This window comes from Schistocerca americana, chromosome 1 (assembly GCF_021461395.2).
Source record: "Schistocerca americana isolate TAMUIC-IGC-003095 chromosome 1, iqSchAmer2.1, whole genome shotgun sequence".
Taxonomy (NCBI): Eukaryota; Metazoa; Arthropoda; class Insecta; order Orthoptera; family Acrididae; genus Schistocerca; species Schistocerca americana.
Genome location: NC_060119.1, coordinates 745,128,550 through 745,151,606, shown reverse-complemented (window position 1 = coordinate 745,151,606; position 23,057 = coordinate 745,128,550). Strand labels below are relative to the sequence as shown.

Sequence of the window (23,057 nt, the reverse complement as noted above, 5' to 3'; positions counted from 1 at the left end):
GCCAAGTGCATGACACACAACACTTGGGTTATTACTGTAATAAGTATGAATATCTTATTTAGTCTTTGCTTCATTGTGTGATGTGAAGTGGGAAGTCTACAGTTTGCTTGTAGCCTTCCTCAGTAAGCCCTATTGAAAATTTATCTGTTATCATTTATGCTTGTGTTATTTTCCATGTTCCAAGATTTATGTAGAAACCATCATATGGTCACTTAAAGTCTTTGAGCACAAACCAGTTTCTTACCGTTGTTAAGGCCTCCTGTTTCCTGCCAATGTAGCTATATTGTTTCTCTGTCTTGGTCTGTTGTGGCGTGTGCGATTGCTTTCAAAACATTTTTTAAAAACTTACTGGGCGACACCAAACAATGGAATATCCATGATGGAATGTCACAATAATATGAAAAGGATAGTTGCTACTCACCTTATAGCGGAGATGCTGAGTCGCAGATAGGCAAAACAAAAAACCTGACAACCAAAGTCTCTGGCTTCAGCTGTCAGTCAGTGTGGTCATTTGTGTGACCTGTGTTCGCATGAGTGAATAAGTTGCACAGTCAGTCCCTCACTTTTATGCTTGCTATGTCACTCCAGTTGTGACCAAATGGATGGAGAAAAGCTGAGGCATTTTCATTATTTCCACTTTATGTTAATCATGACTATTAACTGCCGTAGAGACCCTAAGTGTCACACCTTTCCATTAAATCATTATTGACCAACTCTTGAGCTTCCATGCAAAACACATTTATAGAGTATTTGTTTTTTTTTGGTAAGGCACTAAGAAAACATTAGTATGAAAAATGGTTAAAAAATGCAAAAGGAATTGCTTGCAATGGGACAACTTTTTGTTCTGCATTTGAAATTCTGACTGTTTATAACCCTACAGGTTGAACCGAAAGCCACCGACTCAGGATAGATGCTGGCATCTTTGTGGACTGTGTATTGAGGATTTGTTGCCACATAGCCCCAGACATCTAAAGGATAAGATCATGATTAAACAGGTTAGCAGAAATGTGATAGTGTGACCGAGTGTTCGTCAAGCCAGGAACATATGCTTGCAGCCCGTGAAGACTGCTGTTGTCATTTTGGGAGATGGGACTGTCCACAGAATACACAACATGTTGATGTAGAAGAAAAGGCAACAGTGAGTCACCAAGAATGCAGAAATTAATATAAACCATTATGTTCACAGTAAAAACACATTTATTTATTACTTCAAATTGTGAGGTCACCATTGATGCCTCTCAATCAATGTGAGAAGACACGCAACATCTGTGATGTGAGAGGCAACATGTGGTTAACATTTCAACTGCCGGGAGTCCACTGGTGGACACAGTAGCAATTTATGCCTGACGCCTTGTTCCCACTTGCGGCCACATGCCTCCATCATGTTTATATAGTTCAGTACCTTGGATTAATTTGTATTTCTTGTTTAAGTTGATGCCTGTATATAGGAAATCAGGTACATTAACTTGCTCAATGTTTTGAACAGCCCATTATTGTCTCTCTCTAAGGTCAAAATTAGGAACCCCTCTCATCTGCATCATTGGACTGTGGCATCTATTTGAATCATGTCAAAGTGGGCTTCCTCTACGTGACCGCTAATAACTTGACATATCATAAAAATAGTGAAAAATGAGGCATACTCATTAGCTAAAGAAAACTCAGGTATGAAGGAATCAGCAAAGTAGGCACACTGCACAAGAAATTAGTCACGTCCAAAAGACATCACGCTTACACTGTTTCAAACCACCCTTGGCTCCATACTGGACTGAATTCGCCAAGAAAAAGAATCCACAAGTATGCTGTATCTAGCTGAAGCCACTCATTGATGATTAACCCCATAGGGCTACTAGATTGTAAGGATGATTGGTGATTCACCCACTGTTCCAAATAGCCCTAGAAATCTAAGAGATAAGATCCGAGGATTTAACAGGTCACTCGAGATGTAACAGGTTGACCATATGTTTTCAAACCAGGAACACACACTTTCAGCCCTGTCAAGACTGCTGTTGTCATCTTGGGAGATGGGAGTGTCCACAGAATACACATCATGAAGAGGTAGAAGAGAAGGCAACAGTGGGTCCCCAAGGATGTGGAAATAAACATGATAGTTTATGACATCTCGTGGAAATCGGGTTTTCTGCCGGATATCAGCGTCTTCCAAACATGATATTTCGACGTCATTACTTGACGTCTTCATCAGGTGTTCCCTGAGACTGGCTGCTTGCTGGACTGGGTCGCATATTTATGCCTGCCCGGTGCCTGGTGTTCTGTTTGCTGTTCCCTAGTCGGACCGCGCCCGCGAGTCGCGCTATCCTGCCACTCTAGGTGTTCCCTATTCCGTCCGTGCCCACTCTGGCCGCCTCCAACTGCGGTCGTGGCCTCCTGGTGTTGCCTTCTCGGTCCGCGCCCGTGAGTGGCGCTCCCCTGCCACTCTGGACGTTCCCTATTCCGCCCGCGCCCACTCTGGCAGCCTCCGACTGCGGCTGAGGCTTCCTGGTGTTCCCTTCTTGGTTCGTGCCCGCAGTGTGCAGATGTCTGAGGCTCGTTGTTGGTGTTGGAAACATATTTTCTCCGGAATTGCTTCAGCAGTTCAAATGCCGGGTTCCATGCAGTGCTTAGCTGGTATCCTGCTTCCCGGTTAATCAGGTTTTATGCCATCTTTATCTCTATAGATTCAGTGATGACACTATCCCAGAACCTGGGGGTCTGGACCATGACCTTGGTGTTCTCATAATCCATGGAATGTTCCAACTCTAGGCAGTGTTCTGCTATTGCTGATTTTGTGGCCTGCCTTAGCCTGATACGTCGCTGGTGTTCCTTACATCTGATTTCCACCGTTCTAGTCGTTTGGCCAATGTAGGACATACCACATTCACAAGGAAAATTGTAAATGCCAGGCTTCCTTAAGCCCAGGTCATCTTTGACTGTTCCAAGTAAAGCCCTGATTTTGCTAGGTGGGCAGAAGACACTCTTGATGTGATGTTTCATTAGTATTCTGCTGATCTTGGCAGAAACAGGCCCGGCATACGGTAAAAATGCCAGCTTCTTGATGTCTTCTTCTTGCTCGTTCTCTGGTGTATCCTGATGTCTGACGGGATGTAGAGCTCTGCGGATGTCCCTGGATTAGAATCCGTTCTTAGCAAACACTTTTTGAAGATGTTCAAGTTCCCCTGCCAGGCTGTCAGAGTCAGACAGTGTCTTGGCTCGGTGTACGAGTGTTCTGAGCACCCCGGTCTTTTGTGCTGGTTGGTGCCAGCTGTCGGCCTGTAGGTATAAGTCTGTGTGTGTTGGCTTTCGGTACACACTGTGGCTGAAGGTGCCATCCGCCTTCTTCTTCACCAGGACATCCAGAAACGGAAGCTGACCGTCCTTTTCTAGCTCCATGGTGAATTTAATATTCAGATGCCTTGAGTTCAGGTGGTCCAGGAAGTCTTCCAGTTTTTCGTGACCATGGGGCTAAATGACAAATGTGTCATCAACGTATCTCAGGATACACCGGAGAACGAGCAAGAAGAAGAAATCAAGAAGCTGGCATTTTTACCGTATGCTGGGCCTGTTTCTGCCAAGATCAGCAGAATACTAATGAAACATAACATCAAGAGTGTCTTCTGCCCACCTAGCAAAATCAGGGCTCTACTTGGAACAGTCAAAGATGACCTGGGCTTAAGGAAGCCTGGCATTTACAATATTCCTTGTGAATGCAGTATGTCCTACATTGGCCAAACGACTAGAACGGTGGAAATCAGATGTAAGGAACACCTAAGGCAGGCCACAAAATCAGCAATAGCAGAACACTGCCTAGAGGTGGAACATTCCGTGGATTATGAGAACACCAAGGTCATGGTCCAGACCCCCAGGTTCTGGGAAAGTGTCATCACTGAATCTATAGAGATAAATATGGCACAAAACCTGATTAACCAGGAAGCAGGATACCAGCTAAGCACTGCATGGAACCCGGCATTTGAACTGCTGAAGCAATACCAGAGAAAATATGTTCCCAACACCAACAACGAGCCTCAGACATCCGCACACTGCGGGCACGAACCAAGAAGGGAACACCAGGAAGCCTCAGCCGCAGTCGGAGGCGGCCAGAGCGGACGCGGACGGAATAGGGAACATCTAGAGTGGCAGGAGAGCGCCACTCACGGGTGCAGACCGAGAAGGCAACACCAGGAGGCCAAGACCGCAGTTGGAGGCGGCCAGAGTGGGCGTGGACGGAATGGGAACACCTAGAGCTGCAGGATAGCGTGACTCGCGGGCGCGGACCAACTAGGGAACGGCAAACAGAACACAAGGCACTGGGCAGGCATAAATATGCGACCCAGTCCAGCAAGCAGCCAGTCTCAGGGAACACCTGATGAAGACGTCAAGTAATGACGTCGAAATATCGTGTTTGGAAGACTCTGATATCCGGCAGAAAACCCGATTTCCACGAGATGTCATCAAATCACCGGGAAAGTCTAAGAAATTACATGATAGTTTATGTTTACAGTAACCTGACTGATTATGCCCAAGTCACTGTACAAAAAAAAAAAAAAAAAAAAAAAAAAAAAACCCCAAAAGCATCTTCAACCTAAAGTATGCCCTCTACACACACTGGTCTGTCACAGCACTCAGTGCTTTGCATCATCTGTAAAAGACACAAAACTGCAGTTGTTGGACCACACTGCAACTCTCCCCTAAGCTGCCATCCAGTTTGTGTGATGCTTGACCCTTTACACTTGTGCAGCTCCATGTGCCACTGTGAGCAATAGCCACTTGTAAAGTATCTGACTCCAAATGTCAATCACAATGTTATCTAAAAACTGGCCAAGACAGACCTACATTCACACAGAACAGCAATTCCTGTTAGACCTGAAACATTGTAACTGATAAGGCATGACATCTGTCTCTGATAAGTTAGGACCTTTTTATGACTACTGTTCTTTCACTATTCCATATGGCTGTGAGTCATACTCTCTTCCTTGTAGAAATGAATTTCATTCATACATCAACAAATTGGATAACTTTCTTCTCAGTGTAGTCATGGACGCAGATAAACACAGTAGATCATTTCTGTTGTTAGTCCATGGCAGCCCATCTTACTGCCCTGACTCCACGCAACCAAATATCGTAAACAACACTTCACTGCCCTGACTTGCATCAGTGGTAGGGGTTCACATAGCTACCTAATACCAGTCCTGCACCATGAACAGGGCTCCAAAGTAACCAGTGTGCTCTTTTAAAGGGTGACTACTATTCTGTCCAAAGAACTTGCTAGTGATTAAGTTTGTCTATACAGTAAAGGAAGAAAGAAAGAGACAATATGTACTGAGTAATATTTTTTCCTGTTATCTATGAAAGTATCTACAGATTCCTTTCATAGCTTATACAGATTAACTTTGTGAGCAAAACCCTAACTCAGGGTGCATTTTACAAGGATATTAAGTGAGTGGAGACTAATAACATAAGAATGCTGAGAACCGAGTGATGATTAATAAAGCAGACTGAATGATTAAGATATGAGCAAGCAATACATTGACTGGATATATATTGTTTCTTTGTCAGTGTTCAGTTTTATAAGAAAATTGGGTGATACATACGTCTTTGCCCCCTAGTAGTGAAATGGTATAGAAACAACACTTTCTGCCATTATCAACAATGTGATAATTGTATAGTTCACTGAAGCTGACTATTTCTAGTGGAGAAATGAAAATGGAAAACAGATAAAAGATCACTCAACTGTTACAAGTAGCATCAAGCAAAGGCTGAATCAGAGTTGGTCAGACAGATAAGTCCTTATGGCAGATTTTGTACTGTGTACTTCAATTTCACATAAAGCCACTTTAAGAGTTCATTACACCATACTTTTTTTGCTAGTGCAGTGCAGAGTTGGTCTCAGTCAAGTATGGATTTCGACAATTTGTTGGAGAATATTCCATTTATGAGAATCTGATGATGTGGATAACCCTTGCAACTGGTACTATCCAGTTAAAATCAATCTAAACCATTCACAATTTTGTAAATTTTTTGTGCAATACACAAATGGATCTTGCAGTCCCCCATTAAAAATAATAACAAAATGTTACACTGATTAATTTCTTTCACAAATTTAATATTGGGAGAGAGTACTGAACTGAAATAGTTATAGCAATATTATTTTACAGCTGGTGGCCTGGTGAGCCAAAGCCTGTACTGACAGGCAGATTATGTCCTTAGCCCAATATCTGTACCTCACCTGTGGTTAAGTGTCAGTTATGTATCACCTATAGTATTTTGCATTAAATGAAGCCTCATATGACATTATGCAATTACTTAAGAAGTACATGTGTTACAAACCGTGCCCTATTTTCAAGTTTAGAGTCATGATTAGGAATAAGGAATTATAAAAGAAAGGTCAGGAAAAAACATATTTTATTTCATGAAAACAGTGAAAATCTAACAATCATATTTAGTAAAATGTTACAAAAACATTTCTGTATTGAACAAATTGATGCTCAGGCCAATGAACCTCTCCACGGTTCATCATAATTTTCAACTACTAAATTCTTATGACGTTTCAAATGCACGACAACAGAATCGTCCTTTGGAGCTGCTGACAGTAACTCAATCCGAGTTACAACCAGAAAATCTGGATTTGAAGAACTTGGTCCACGTATTATATCAATCTCATCACCAACATTTACCTGCAACAAAAAGTACAAACTGCTGGTATTGTTCATTGTGTGCCGTTAACAATGTGAAGAGAAGTGTATACATCTACAAAATAATGGGATTTACAGCAATGTATGCACTATATTTCGGGAGCTCATACTGCTGATCACTGTGAACAAACAAAAAGGATGTGAGTAAGTAGTCTATTCAAAATGACTGTCAAATGTTTGAATGTAAACATTATTAGATTACTGCTTGTTTAGGAGTCATATTAAAGTCATAAATATTGTAAAACATGTTTACAAAATTCTGATATGTGATCTAACAAGTTTTAGAAATTGTACAATATTTCTACGATGCAGCTGATGGTTACAGCCAAGATTCCTACATCTTCCTATGCTGACCCAATGACAGTGTCAATTACAATTGCGGTGGGCATGGGATCACTGAAAGCGGACCTTTGATCCTTGAAAATGAATTGCCTGGTCATATGAAACATGTTTCTTATTACACCATTTCAGGGGTCATGTCTAGGTACTTTGTCATCCAGGCAAACAGCTGCTCACAACATGCACCAAACCACAGCCGAAGGCTTGTGGATGCAGCATTTTGCTTTGGGAACCTGTGGCAGTAATTGAAGACACTAGAGAGCTGTGGACTATGAGAACATTGTTGCTGACCGTCTGCATCCCTTCATTCTTGATGTCCTCCCTGATACTGATGACATTTTGCAGCAATAAAACTGTACACACCATAAGGCAACAATCATGCTACAATGATTTGATGGTCATGACAGTGAACTCATGCTGATGTTTGAGCACCAAATTTGACTGATCTGGGAAGCCGTCAGGTGCCAGCTCTGTGCTCACAAACCTTCGCCCAATAATTTACTGGAACTGTGTAACCTGTGCATAGAAAACTAGTGCCACATGCCTCCAGAAACCTACCAAGGACTTGCCAAATCCATGGCATTCAGAACTGTCACTGCATTACATTCCAAAGGTGGACCAACACCCTTTTCAGCAGGCAGTCATAATGTTTTGCTCATTAGTGTAGCAGACAATTGCCTTGTGTGATATTGTGCAAGTGTTTGAATTTGAAAGTGTCTGCTTGGGCCAGTTTGTGCATTACTTTCGTTGCTTTGTGTACTGTCAGGTTATGGATGGACTAGAGCATTTCTTATCATCTTAATGTATGTCCAAGTATTTAGATATTTCCTAAATGATAAGTTTTTTGTCATTTAACTGTACTTACAATCAGATGTTGAAAATGTCATTTGGAAACTTTTGGATGACTGGTCTCCAATAAAAAGATTCTACTCATATACTATTTGTCAAGTTAGCATCTTCCCAATTTTTTGCTGCATTTATGGGGAGTATTCTCTTTTAGCACTGAATAATATATTTTATTGGGAGCAAAACTGAATTTTTTCACCACACACCAATGTTATGTATCCTACATCACACCTCTCTGCTGTTGCTTGATACTAGTATTGGCTGAATGACCCCCCCCCCCCCCCCCCCAACAAATCACCTGCATATGCTATATGCTACATCTACATGCTTCAAAAGCTACAGTACATGGCAGCCTACACTTTGCACAATTGCTAGTCCTTTCCTTCCCTGTTTCACTCTTCTAGGAAGAGCAAGGGGAAAAATTGTCTGTATGGCTTTGTACAAGCTTCAATACGGACAAAATAAGGGAGTTATTTTGTCTGTATTGGCCTTATGAGGTGAACTTTGGAGGAAGGAGAATTGTTCTGTCAAATAAGCTGATGCTGTAAACTTCTTCAGTAGTATTTAGCAAAAAGACCTTCCTACCTCCAAGGATGCCACTGGTACATTTTACCACTACTTCACAGTGGTTTGCGTATTATGGACACACACCACCTCTGTAGTCCATCTTGTTTCTCCAACTGCTACTGATGCTTCATGGATACTTACACCAACTGTGAGAGTGGGGCGATATGTTGTAACTGAGGTAAATTTCTCTTTGATTCCATGTCAGACATTTTCCCAGCATATTTCTAACTTTTAGAATTCTTGGGTGTCTTGCTATGTCACATTGTAATTACCCCACAATCTTTCAGCAACCACATTTGTTGCCATCTTCAGGTGGTCCCTGATGCCTGCTGCTCTGCACCTGCCATTGGATATAAGCTGGCCATTACCGATTCCACCATTCCACTCCTATTGCTATCCACATGGCTGCTGTGGTGGTGGTGGTGGTGGTGGTGGTGGTGACGGTGACCCCCAGCTCCAAACTTTGATCTTTAGTGTCTGTGCTGCCACTGTCGGGTATAGACCTTATTCTACAGGAATGCTTTTCTTTTTCTACACTCAGTGCAGGATTTGATGCCCAACTCAATTGCAGCACACTATTTGCATTAATTAGACCATCTTGGACCCTGATTTCAATGGCCTCTTTAAACACACAATCGGTATGGCCAGTTTTTATACTATGAGAGCTGACAGCTGATTTGGTGATCTGGCACGATTTAATACAGCATCTATGTTCATGGCACCTCTCTTCTACTGTGTGTACAGTTTCCCCACTGTATGCTTTGCCCCACTGGCAAGGGATTTGGTAGACTCCTGGTCTGTGAAAGCCTCGATCATCCTTCACTGAGTGTGATAATGTCATGCTTTTGTCTAGGTACGCACTTTCTAAACAGATGCCTTATCTGGTTGATGCTGTATCCATCTCTTTGGAATGTCATCTCAAAGTGCTTCAGCTCAGTTGGAAGACTGCCTGAGTCACAGGTGGATCATGCCCTGTGAACATGTGTGCATGAAAAGCCTTCATGCTGGGAGTCATGGTGTCTACTGGAGGCACACTGATACAGACCAGTGTGTGTGGGTTTCCTGTACACACTGTGTCCCAGCTTGCCATGTGGTTTCCATTTCACTAGGACATCAAGAAATGGGAGGGTACCATCCTGTTCCACAACCACGGTAACCTGCATGTTGGGGTGCAGTGAATCCAGGTTATGGAGAAATTCATTTAAGGTGTCCCATCCATGTAGCCAGACAACAAACATGTCATTCAAGTGACAATAGAAACAAGTTTGTTTTTGTTGGGTTTGTTCTGTGGACCTTCTCTTAGAAATCCTCCATGAACAAATTCACCACAACCAGTAACAGGGCATCTCATGAGGATGCTGTCCATCTGTTGATAATAATAATTTCCATTGATCACGAAGTACACTGAAGTGAGCATAAACTTTAAGAGTCTTGTCAGATTGGTGTCTAATTTTACCACTACTCCTCCATGGAGTCCTTCAGAGGTACCCTGATGAAGAGTGACACTACATCAAAACTCACCAACAGGTCACTATCACTGAGTGGAAGTTCTTTTAGATGATGTGCAAAATGAATGGAACAGCAGATGTGAAGTCGAATTTCCCCAGAGATGGATTCAGAATGGCAGTCAGGTGTTTTGTCAAGCCTTATGTCACTGCTCCTATATTGCAAACTATGGGGTGCAATGGAGTACCCTCTTTATGGAACTTTGGCAGCCCATACAGTCGTGGCTACACAGCAGCTAGCGGTTGAATTTTCTTAACAGTTTTTGCATCAAAGGTACAGTGAAGAAGTTTGATGGGTTTTCTCTGGAGGCGACTTGTTGGATCACCTTCTATCTTCCTATCTGCTACATCATTGGGAAGTCCATATATTTTCTGGCTATATTCTGTGTGATAACAGCATTCCCTTTATCAGCAATCAGGGCAACCAACACTGGATCGTTATGTTACTCATGGATGGCTGCTCTTTCCGCATTTGAAATGTTGTTTTTCGGTAGTGCAGCACTCGTGAGTGTATGGCACATTTCACGGCATACTACTCTGGCCTCATTGGTCGGCAGAGCATCAGTTACCTGTTCCACACTTTTTATTATGTCCACAATTGGTAGTGACATAGGAGTTGAGTCCTTTTTCTAGCACCAACATTGCTGCATCATTGACTGTTCTTCCTGTAAAGCTGATCACAGTTTCTTAAGCAGTCCTGCATGGTTTTCTGTAATGCTTTGAGGTTTGTTGATTCTAGAGTTTCTTCATTTGCTGTTTGCCTGTACCTAAGTGACAGTCAACCCACTCCTATGAAATAGGAGAGAAAGCTGAAGCTATTGTGAGATGGACCTCTAAAAATTTTTTTTTCAGGTGGTATCCAGGCAGAAGCAAGCACCAAGCTGGCTTATGTTGTGATGCAAACTACCGCTGCAGTCCTTACATCGTGAGATATCTTGGCAAAAGATAGTATCAAAATACAGCAACTAAGCAGGAATGTGAGTGAGCAGAGCAGATGCTCCATATTCTGCAGCTTGTCCAGAATCTCACACTTCCTGTCCATAAAGGTATTTGATATGCGATCTGATGTTTCCCTGACATATTTCCAACTTGTAGAAATCTTTGTAGTCATGTCATGATTACTCCATGATTTTTTGGAAAACAGACTAGCTGCTATCTTCAGGCAGTCCCCGATGACTGCTGCTTGCCTCCTGTCAGCACCCTATATATGCTGGCCATTACCCCTCCACCACTCTGATCCTTTTGCTATCTGTGTGGCTGCTGCACTTCCTATCATTATATGGCTGATACATTTGTCACCCGGCCAGATGGGCAGGACAGTGTAAGTGAATTTCTTCATCATCTGAATAAGCTTCCCCCCAATATACAATTTACTATTGAGGTGGTACAGGATGGCACCCTTCCATTTCTTGATGTCCTAGTGAAACAAAAATCACAAGGCAAACCAGGAAGTAGTGTGTGCAGAAAACCCACACACACTGATCTGTATCTTGTATGCCTCCAGTAGTCACCATGACTTCCAATGTGAAGACATTTTATGCACCTTGTTTGAGGGACAGAGCTGAAGCACCTCGAGAAGACATTCCAATGAAATCGGTACAGCAGCATGCAGATAAGACATGCATTTGGGCAGTGTGTTCAGCCTGAAGAAAAAGAACAGCACAATACACTAGTGTGCATCCTGTTTGTCGGCAATACTTTCAGAAAAACTGGCAAGATCTTGGTATGACATAACATTAAATGTGAATTTTGCCTATCCCCTAAAACATCGACACTAGTAAGCTCAGTAAAGGACGGTGTAGGCTTTTCTAAATCAGGAGTTTACCAAATCACTGGTCAGAATGTCAAACAATACAGTGGGGAAACTGTATGAAGAGAGATTCTGTGAAGATGCATGCCATACTGAAACATGCCAGACCACTAGATCAGTCATGGCTGGCTGACTAGTATAAAAACTGGCCATACTGGACTACAAAGACACCAAAATACTTGGGCAATTTTCCTCCAATTGACACTGCATGATTTAGATGCCACTGAAATAAGAGCCCAAGATGGTATAGTTAATAAAGCTAATGACCTGCAACTGAATCAGATGATGTACTTTGCATGGAGCCTACAAAAAGAAAACTGTTCCTATACAGTGAGGTCTGAACCTGACAGTGATAGCATTGACACTAGAGACCAGCTGGGTGCTGCTACTTCCACCGCTGCCACCATCCACAGTGGTGGCCACACTGCTAGCAATAGGACAGAGTGGTGGAGGGGGTTAATGGCTAGCACATATGAGGGGCATTTGAAAAGTCCGTGCAAAGTCTGAGAGATGGCACCACCAGCACATATTGAGGTCATGTTTGGTTAGTAGCATCTTCGGAAAGAATGCACACCAAGTTTCAGCCATATTTTGTGTTTGGCATTCGTGTGAATCAAGTCGAGTGATTGTGTAAAAATGGACGAAAAAGAATTTTGTGTGGTGATTAAACATTACTTTATGAAAGGCAAAACGCCTCAGGAAGCTTGATAAACATTATGGTAATTCTGCACCTTTGATTAGAACAGTTTATAAGTGGTTTAAAATTTTCAGTGTCGCCATATGGGCACAAGTGATGCTGAACGTTCTGGACACCCTGTGGAGGTTACGACTCTAGAAGAGTTAAAGTGTGTGAGATTGCTAGTGCTCTAGGCATCTCGAATGAATGGGTACATAATATTTTGCATAAACATTTGGATATGAGAAAGCTATCTGCAAGATGGGTTCCGTGGTTACTCATGCTTGACTAAAAACGGAATAATGTGAAGTGTTGCAAGGATGGTTTGCAGCTGTTCAGGAAGAATCCGCAGGACTTGAAGCATTGTTTCGTCACTGTGGACGAAACTTGGATACATTACTATACTTCTGAGACCAAACAACAACCTAAGCAATGAGTTACCAAGGGAAAATCTGCACCAAAAAAGGCGAATACCATTCCTTCGGCCGGAAAGGTCATGGCGACTGTCTTTTGGGATTTGCAAGGGATAATCCTCATCAACTATCAGGAAAAGGGTAAAACTATTACAGGTGCATATTATTCATCATTGTTGGACCGTTTGAAAACCGAGCTGCAACAAAAACGCCAGCGATTGAACTGCAAAAAAGTCCTTTTCCATCACGACAATGCACCAGCACACACCTCAGCAGTAGTGGTCGCAAAATTAATTGAAATAGGATTCCAACTCATTTCACATCCCCCCCTATTCTCCAGACTTTGCTCCCTTGGACTGCTATTTGTTCCTCAATTTGAAGAAATGGCTGGCAGGGCAAAGATTTTATTCAGACAAGGAGGTGATTGCAGCAACTAATAGCTATTTTGAGAACTTGGACAATTCCGATTATTTGGAAGGGATCAACAAATTAGAACAGTGTTGGACGAAGTGTGTAAGTCTAAAAGGAGACTATGTTGATAAACAAAAAAGGTTTACCCCAAACACGTGAGTACCGTATTTACTCGAGTCTAAGCCGCACTGGAATCTAAGCTGCACCTGAAAAATGAGACTCGAAATCAAGGAAAAAAAATTTCCCGAAACTAAGCCGCACCTGAAATTTGAGACTCGAAGTTCAAGGAGAGAGAAAAGTTTTAGGCTGCATCTCCAAATCGAAACAAAGTTGGTCCACTGTAATATGAGACAATTTAGGTCGAATGAATGACGATACAGCTACAGTAGTTTGGTTCGAGTCGTAAGCTTAGCAGTTAAGCTTTACCAGGTAGCCATTGCTATGCGTCAGTCACTCCGTCCGTATTTATACGGGTACCTTTTAAGACGAACATCAACAAAAGCAAAACGAGGATTATGGAATGTAGTCAAATTAAATCGGGTGATGCTGAGGGAATTAGATTAGGAAATGAGACACTTAAAGTAGTAAAGGAGTTTTGCTATTTAGGGAGTAAAATAACTGATGATGGTCGAAGTAGAGAGGATGGCAATGGCAAGGAAAGCGTTTCTGAAGAAGAGAAATTTGTTAACATCGAGTATAGATTTAAGTGGCAGGAAGTCGTTTCTGAAAGTATTTGTATGGAGTGTAGCCATGTATGGAAGTGAAACACAGACGATAACTAGTTTGGACAAGAAGAGAATAGAAGCTTTCGAAATGTGGTGCTACAGAAGAATGCTGAAGATAAGGTGGGTAGATCACGTAACTAATGAGGAGGTATTGAAAAGGATTGGGGAGAAGAGAAGTTTGTGGCACAACTTGACTAGAAGAAGGGATCGGTTGGTAGGACATGTTTTGAGGCACCAAGGGATCACCAATTTAGTATTGGAGGGCAGCGTGGAGGGTAAAAATCGTAGAGGGAGACCAAGAGATGAATACACTAAGCAGATTCAGAAGGATGTAGGTTGCAGTAGGTACTGGGAGATGAAGAAGCTTGCACAGGATAGAGTAGCATGGAGAGCTGCATCAAACCAGTCTCAGGACTGAAGACCACAACAACAACAACAACAACAACCCTTCCTTTTTCACGTGCTTCGTCTGGTTTGAATTGATTGCTTGTTTTTCTTTGATCTGATAAGTGCCGTTCTCTTTGTTATAGGTGTTAACGTCACTCTAAGCTGAAAATGCATTATTGTACTATGTCATGCATTGTTTGTCGCATTTTGATAATGAGTGTTTACGACCTGTTGCCGCTCGCGGCATGTCTTGCTTTTGTGCGCGCTACCGCCGCTTCCAATTTTAAAAAAAAAAAAAAAAAAAAAAGAAAAAGAGGAATCGTCTCATTAGCGAAACAATGGCAAGAGACTGCTATTTGTTGTTACTTACACTGCTGCTTTCTTTGATAATAATCAACAAGAACCAAATAATAGACTGCTTGTGATAGAAGATGTTGTGAATGAGAGTTTAGCGAAAATTTTTCTTCATTTGAAAATCTTTGCAGACGCCTCTTTAGTACATTACATTCTGCACAGAAATTAGAGTCATTTTAGATTTAAAAATCTAGTGACTTGTTGTGCTTCATTTCTGACTGTATCACTGTTTAGCATAAGAATAATACGAATATAAGCATGACATAATATGTATATTCTTCCGTGCTTGCTGTTCTCTCACTCTAGTTTTGTGGTTTATTACGCAGACAGGATTTAAATGAGATAGCAGCAAACACGAAACAATACATGGCAAAATGCTTATATTCGTATTATTCTTATGGTGATGAGAATACAGCATGTGATTCACAAGTTATAAAAGTTCCTATTAGCAACCATCTCTTCTCACAGATAGGAAAAAATTCAGAACGTAGAGTCGGCCATATTGACAAACATCCTAAACATTCTTGCCAGTCGGGTTTTCGTAGTACATTGAAATGCTGCTACATTCGAAGATGAACAATACGGAATTTGTATTTACTTCGTTGGATAATGTATGAAAATGCAGTGGTCGAAACTCGGCGCGGAGAAAAAAACCTTGTCTTCCACCTTTTTTTTTTAAATTTATTTACTGACGCAGAGGTTTTGGCGTCAGTATTTATCTTTGTGCCTACAAAGCATGGCTGTGTAGTGCTACATATATTCGACGGCAGAACTAAGTTGTGGCGGCACCCACCGACATTTTTAAGAACTTCCGCTTGCTTTGCACTCGATTCTAAGCCGCAGGCGGTTTTTTGGATTACAAAAACCGGAAAAAAGTGCGGCTTAGATTCAAGTAAATACGGTAGTTTTTATTTTTACACGGACTTTTCAAACGCCCTTCGTATAGGACAATGAAAGGAGCAGAGCAGTAGTCATCAGGAACCATCTGATGATGGCAACAAGTCTGTTTGCCGAAATATCATGAAATAACTATGACATGACCAGGCTGACATGACCTGGTCGGCCACTTGAGAATCTTACAAATCCCTATTGCAGTACTTGGAGACTGATTAGTGCATGGGCCTCCCTCAATACTGAATGCTCAAAGTGACAGACAAAGATCTGTATTTCTGATCATTAAATATTTTTCATGTTCCTAACATGTGGTATCAAAGTGAATAGTGTTGCAAATTTTCATAACATTAGAGAATAGAGTGAGCTCAAAAAGGAATAAAGTATTTAACAATTGTAGCCTACAAACATACATTACAGAGTAAGTCTTTATGGTGGTTTCACTAGCTTCCATAAGTAAACAAAAACATTCACAGCACTAGAGTTGCAGAAGTACCATAGGCTACTGTGGACTATTGTAAGCAAGTGTAGACTCATTTCATTTGTTTTTGAAATGTGTAGCTGGAGTCAGCCCAAACAAATGCTGCTTATCGCATCTCTCTTGCGAGACCCAGTGTAGATGGAAAGTCTCAGTTTGTTTCCCGTTACAAACAAAATTTTTTGAAGCAGAATGTTACATGCTCATATGATAGAGCAGTCCCAGATTAGTCTAATGCGATTTTTTTTAAATGTATTAACAAGGACAGTAAACCTTTAAAAAAACCAGTACTGAGCAGTGCTGTCACACGGCTTTAGCAGATAGTGCAAGCCACAACAGTGCTGTCACTGCTGGACTACTGGTTATTCTTCAGGTTTTACTGTCCCTGTTAATACAAACTGATAAAATAAGTATGACATTAGACTAACCTGGGGCAAAAAATACTACACAATTAAAGGAGTACTTACTGGACTCATGGGAGTAATTAATAATGAAATGTGACAATTATAACATATTACAATATGTGATCACAGTGTAGGCCTAACACTTTTACAAGAAAAATCATGTATTCGTGGTCTATAGAGTGTAACAGCAATGTCTTATCTCTTTCCTGAGCTCAACATCTTACTCATCATGTGCAAATGCTGATTCAGTTTTTCAGGTAGACTAAGGGGGAGGACATAAAGACGTCCATGTTAATGGGCCTAACTTTCCATATAGACTGGGAAGTGCAAGTTGCACAGCAGCATATTTGTGGTTGAGGAGTCACCAGCAGGTGTCCTTCGCGTGTACAGCGAGGCAGTGCAAAACTATGTTTTATAATATAAGTTATCTGGTGCAAATTTTGTTAAATCAAAGAACTTTGTACAATAGTGACCAAGCAAATGAGGCAGTGTGATTGTTAAGACACTGACCTCATATTCGTGATGATGGATTTTGCTGTGTCCAGCCATCCTGATTGAGGTTTTTCTAAATAATTTCCGGCAGATGCCAGGATGGTTCTTTCAGCAAGGCCACCACTGATCACTTGTCCTATCTTCACAAAAAATATTTATGCTACATTACATTAAAAGTTGTTCCATAGAATACGACATTTGTGGGCAAGTGCTCTACCAACGGGGCTACCCAAACAAGACTCACAACCCATTCTCACAGCTTTACTTCCACCCCCTACCTTCCAAACTTCACAGCTCACCTGCAAATCTTACAGAACTAGCACTCCAGGAAGAAAGGACACTGCAGAGACATGGCTTAGTCACATTCTGGAGCATGTCTCCAGAATGAAATTTTCACTCTGCAGTGGAGTGTGCGCTGATATGAAACTTCCTGCCAGATTAAAACTGTGTGTCATACCGAGACTCAAACTCAGGACCTTTCCCTTCTCAGGGCAAGTGCTCTAAACTGAGCTACCCAGGCTCTCAGGATGGGTCATGACTCGTGCTTGGGTAGCTCAGTTGGTAGAGCACTTGCCCGTGAAAAGGAGAGGTCCCAAGTTCATGTCTCAATCCAGCAACTTCATATCTAAAAATTCATCTGTTGAGTAGGAGGAGTTGTCATTCAGAAATTCTTTTAATTTGTTTTAAAATGCTGACTGGCTATTTGTCAGGCATTTGATGCTGTTTGGTAAATGACCTAAGACTTTTGTGGCAACATAATTCACCCCTATCTGTGACAAAGTCAGATTTAACCCAAAATATGAAGATAATCCTTTCTTCTGATGTTGTAGCTATGTACATTGCTATTATTTTTGAATTGGATGGGTTATTAATAACAAATTTTATAAGTGAACATATACTACCACCAAAAACAAAAGTTTTTCACATTAGGTGCATTGTACTTCCACCTACAGCCAGATACTCCATATCAGCGACTCGGTAGTCATTAGACATTGTTTGTGAGAGAGCAGAATGGGGCACTCAGCAGAACTCATGTGCTTCAGACGTGGCCAAGTGATTGGGTGTCACTTGTGTAATACGTCTGTATGCGAGATTTCCACACTCCTAAACATCCCTAGGTTGACTGTTTCCGATGTGACAGTGAAGTGGAAATGTGAAGGGACGCGTGCAGCACGAAAGAGTACAGGTCGAGCTCGTCTGTTGACTGACAAAGCCACCGACAGCTGAAGAGGGTCTTAAAATGTAATAGGCAGACATCTATCCACACCATCACACAGGAATTACACACTGCATCAAAATCCACTGCAAGTACTATGACAGGTGGGAGGTGAGAAAACTTGGATTTTATGGTAGAGCGGCTGTCCATAAGCCACACATCAGGCTAGTAAATGCCAAATGACACCTCACTTGGTGTAAGGAGCATAAACATTGGAAGACTGAACAATGGAAAAATGTTGTACAGAGTGATGAATCACGGTGCACAATGTGGTGATCCAATGGCAGGGTGTGGGTATGGTGAGTGCCCAGTGAAAGTCATCTGCCAGAGTGTGTAGTGCCAACAGTAAAATTCGGAGGCAGTGGTGTTATGATGTGGTCGTGTTTTTCATGGAGGGGGCTTGCACCCCTTGTTGTTTTACCACAGCACATGCCTACATTAATGTTTTAAGCACCTTCTTTCTTCCCACTGTTGAAGAGCAATTCGGGGATGGTGACTGCATCTTTCAACACAATCGAGTACCTGTTCATAATGCATGGCCTCTGGTGGAATGGTTACACGACAATAACATCCCTGTAATGGACTGGCCTGCACAGAGCCCTGACCTGAATCCTATTGAACACCTTTGGGATGTTTTGGAACACCAACTTTGAGCCAGGTCTCACCGACTGACATCAATACCTCTCCTCAGTGCAGCATTCCGTGAATAATGGGCTGCCATTCCCCAAGAAACTTTCCAGCACCTGATTGAATGTATGCCCCTGAGAGGGGAAGCTGTCATCGAGGCTAAGGGTGGGCCAACACCATATTGAATTCCACCATTACCAATAGAGGGTGCCACAAACTTATAAGTCATTTTCAGCCAGGTGTCCAGATACTTTTGAGCACATAGTGACGTATTGTAAAGGTACTGTGAATGTCCCCAGTTTCTGAAATAAATGTCTGCAAAGTGATCTTGGGTGGACTTCAGTTATTATTCTGATTATGTGCTTTTGTACAATGAATATTTTTTCTCTTATTGATGAATTACCCCAAAATATTAAACTCTACTACCATAAGTAGTTGAACTCAAATGTTTCAGCAGATCATCAATGGCTTTCTTCTAATTCAATTTCTCATCCACCACACACTCAGAAATTTGGAGTATTCTGCCTTAGCAAACTTCAGTTCAAATTCTATATTTATCAATGGTGTTATGTCATTTACTGTACAGAACTATATATAGTAGATTTTCTCAAAATTTAGTGAAACTACGTTTCTAGAGAACCACTTAATAATTTTCTGAAAGACATTTTTTACAATTTACTCATCTAATTCTTGTTTCTTGGGTGTGATTACTATACTTGTATCATCAGCAAAAGAACTAGCTTTGCATTCTCATGAGCACTGCGTGGCATATCATTAATATATTTTAAGAACAGTAAGGGATCCAAGACGGAACCCTGTGGCATATTGTTCTTGATATCTCCCTAGTTAGAGGATTCTGCCTATTTTTGCAGACTATTTGTACTGTTAACTTCAACCTTCTGTAACCTTCCAGTTAAATATTAATTGAACCGTTTGTGCACTGTCCCACTCATTCCACAATACTTATGTTCACCTAGAAGAATATCATGACTCGGACAGTCAAAAGCCTTTGAGAGAGCATAAAAAATCCCAATGTGTGACGTTCAGTTACTCAGAGAATTTAATATTTGATCAGTGAAAGCACATACAGTATTTTCTCTTGAAAAGCCCTTCTGAAAACCAAACAACACTTTGTTAGCACTTCATTTTTTTTGAAGCTGCTCTTGAATGTGTTACTTTTTCAAGAATTTGGATAAGATGGCGGAAGTGAGTAGTTGTTAGCAACAGATCTATCCCCCTTTTTAAACAATGGTTTACCAATAGCATATTTCAGTCTATCCAGAAAAATGCCCTGTTTCAGTAAGCTACTACATTTGTGGCTTAGAATCCTACTTGGTAACAAGCTTTTAGTACTCTGTTGGAAATGCCATCAATTCCATGGAAGCTTTTGCTTTTGAATGAATTTATTATTTTCCTACTTTCAGTAAGAGAGGTGGGCTGAATTTCAGTTTTGTCAAATTATATAGGTATTGCCTCTTCCATACACAGCTTTGTATTTTCCAATGAACAGTTGGATCCTCTTTTCTCAACTACACTTAAAAAATATCTTGTGCTTCTGGCTTTTCATTAAATTTGATAGAAATATTGTCTTCCGGTGCTCTCGGTTGTCCTGTTTCCCTTTTAACAATATTCCAAATTATTTTAATTTTATTATCAGAGGTGCTAATCTCAGACATAATGATAATGCACATACCTCAGGACTTTTTTAATAACTTTTCTTAATACACTGCAGTAGTTTTTATAATGTCTGATTTTTTTCTGGATCATTACTCCTTCTACCTACAAGATACATTTCCCTTTCCATTTACAAGATATTTTTGTCCCTTTGGCAAGCCACAGCTTTTTAGATGGTTTCTTACAATTATGTTTAACTGTTTTCTTAGGGAAACTGTTTTCAAATACACTGACAAAGGTATCATGAAATGTATTCATGTGTATGTACATTTTGAGCTACTTATTTTCATTTTATTATGACAAGTCCTATATCAATGTGAGACAATCCTGGATAAATAAATCACATCAAGTCGAGAAAGAACTTATTTTGTGATTCTGTTGGTAATGTACACTGAACGTGAGATTACACCCTATCCTCTGATTTTCATCAACTTTTGTCTTCCCGGTGCAAAATACTTTATCCTGTGTTCCTGTTTTTGTTGAAGCATGAAGATGGCTGAGTAAACCCTCAACATATAGTGCAGATCAGATAAAGAATATTACTCTATTATGTAGTGTATTTTATGTAATTCAATATGTAATATGTACAACATAAATATAAAATCCAATCTACATTCTATTAAACATTCAGAACAAATGAACTCTTCCTAACCAGTCCTGATTATTATTTGACATATCTGTCAATGGCAAATCTTAACAGGTTCAAAGTAGTATCTTAGCACACAAGTGGCACTACATATTTAAGACTGTTGTCTTGTACACAGGATTGTGCACCTACCTCGCACTGCGTGTGAAAAATTTAGGTGAAAAATGAACATAACACAAGAAATTACAAAAATCTCTAGAATGGTTTTGGGGGAGGCACCTAAAAGCATGAACCTGAGTAGGAGTATGGACAATACAATACATAAACTTATACAAATGGGCATTTGCTTTATTCTTCTAATGATAAATCTATCCACAAACCCCTCCTCAAAAACACTAAATTAAACCATTGTTGCATCATATCATAGTGAATTCTGGTACGATTATTTCCAGTAGGTCATGCTGAACTTACATGTACACTTTTCTTAAGTATCTTCTTCCCATTTACTCGTATTCGACTTTCATAAAAGGCTGTTTCTACCTTGCTGCAAATGAGAGAACATTATGCATTAAAACAATACGGCAGTTGACCAAAATCACACACCGGTATCACCAACTCACTGACTTTCGTGCCATTCCCATGCCAGCCTTTATAATCAGGTCAACACGCAGCGAAGTGACATTACACTTCTTAGTGCTTATGCTTTTATCCAAAGGGTCTAAAACTTCTGATACACTGTCAATATCATCGTCTTCGTCTTCCTACGAACAATAAGACGTGTTATTACAGAATTTTAATCACGAATTAGTCAAATTTTACTTTGATGTAAATTATTTATGGAATAGCTTTGCCGTGTGCTTCTACTCACTTCGGTACTCTCTCGTTTCTTCGTGTACTTGAACCTGTGCGCCTGTATTTCGATTTGTGGCAATGTGCCTACTATATTAATTCGTGTCTGTCCATAGCCTACAGGGACTCTAATCCTAGCACATACAAATGACCGTGCTGATTTATAAAATAGTCTGCTTATTCTCACACTAACCAAACCTGGTAACATCTTGTTGCATTGTTTGTAAACATTCACTTGCACTGGCAGTTCTGCAAAGTGTATAATCTGCAAGCAGTTTTTTTCCCCACACAGCATAGATATACACCAACGAGTTAAAATTTTAACTCGTTGATATACACAGAACACATCTTTGTCGTGCTGAACTTAGAAACACAAGTCAAAAGATCAGTTTTTTTCCCTTACAGCATAGATATACACAGACAACACAGGCTCCAATCTTTGCCGCGCTGAACTATGAAAAACAAATCAAAAGGTTCGTTCGAGTTCACACGCGCAACAAAAGTGTCTCTACGGCTAGTAGCATACTGCAGCTGCAAGCATGAACTCCCCGTTTTTTAGTGGCGCAACCTATGAGACGCAACTTTTGTCACGACACAAAAAGTTCAGCTTTTTGACAGTCGCGACATTCACTACAGTAAAAGTTGTTACCGTTTTTACAGCTGGAGCGACCAAAGCTTTCCAAGCGGCGAGAAAGGAGAACTTTAGATGTTTTATGAGCATAATGTTTGTTTTGCATCCCTTCACGAAATATTTGAATAATTATTATTTTTTTGCCTCCAAGAGTTTGCGTATTATCAGAAGGCATAGATGTTTCTAACAATGATTCTAAAATACGCGCAAGTAGGGAAAAAAATCATGAGTGCAGTGGCAAGTTACAACGGATTTGTGAAGAAACATCTGTGACGTTGGATAGAACTGCAGCTTACCACTTTGATATCGACGGGATATAAACACATAGGTTCACACATAAGAAGCGCAGACATGTACCACTACATGCAAAAGGGACCGACGCCCATTTGTTGTTCCGTAGGACTACTGTGTTTTACTCATTGTCGCCTGTTGCAACAAGTATGCCCTTCATCTTCAGATTATTCTAAGTAGGACAAGCAACTGCCAAACAGTT

At 40.9% G+C, this 23,057-nt stretch overlaps 1 protein-coding gene across 1 annotated transcript; it reads right to left on the bottom strand.

The window, feature by feature from the left end:
- Positions 1-6,376: 6,376 nt before the first annotated feature.
- Positions 6,377-22,360, bottom strand: LOC124545259 (mitochondrial transcription rescue factor 1). Its single transcript, XM_047124139.1, has 4 exons — positions 21,953-22,360; positions 21,709-21,845; positions 21,556-21,628; positions 6,377-6,665 (listed from the first exon to the last, which is right to left on the bottom strand). The coding sequence occupies exons 1-4, from the start codon at positions 22,226-22,228 to the stop codon at positions 6,477-6,479; spliced, it is 675 nt and encodes a 224-aa protein (XP_046980095.1). The 5' UTR covers positions 22,229-22,360; the 3' UTR covers positions 6,377-6,476.
- Positions 22,361-23,057: the final 697 nt, after the last annotated feature.

Bases quoted from the DNA above. Each gene is read 5' to 3' on its own strand.
- LOC124545259 (XM_047124139.1), bottom strand. From the start codon at position 22,228: ATGCTGTGTGGGGAAAAAAACTGCTTGCAGATTATACACTTTGCAGAA. The intron at 21,846-21,952 runs GTGAGTAGAAGC...TATTGTTCGTAG, and splicing joins AGAAACGAGAGAGTACCGAA to GAAGACGAAGACGATGATAT. The intron at 6,666-21,555 runs GTAAGTTCAGCA...TTTTTGTTGCAG, and splicing joins TACTTAAGAAAAGTGTACAT to GTAAATGTTGGTGATGAGAT.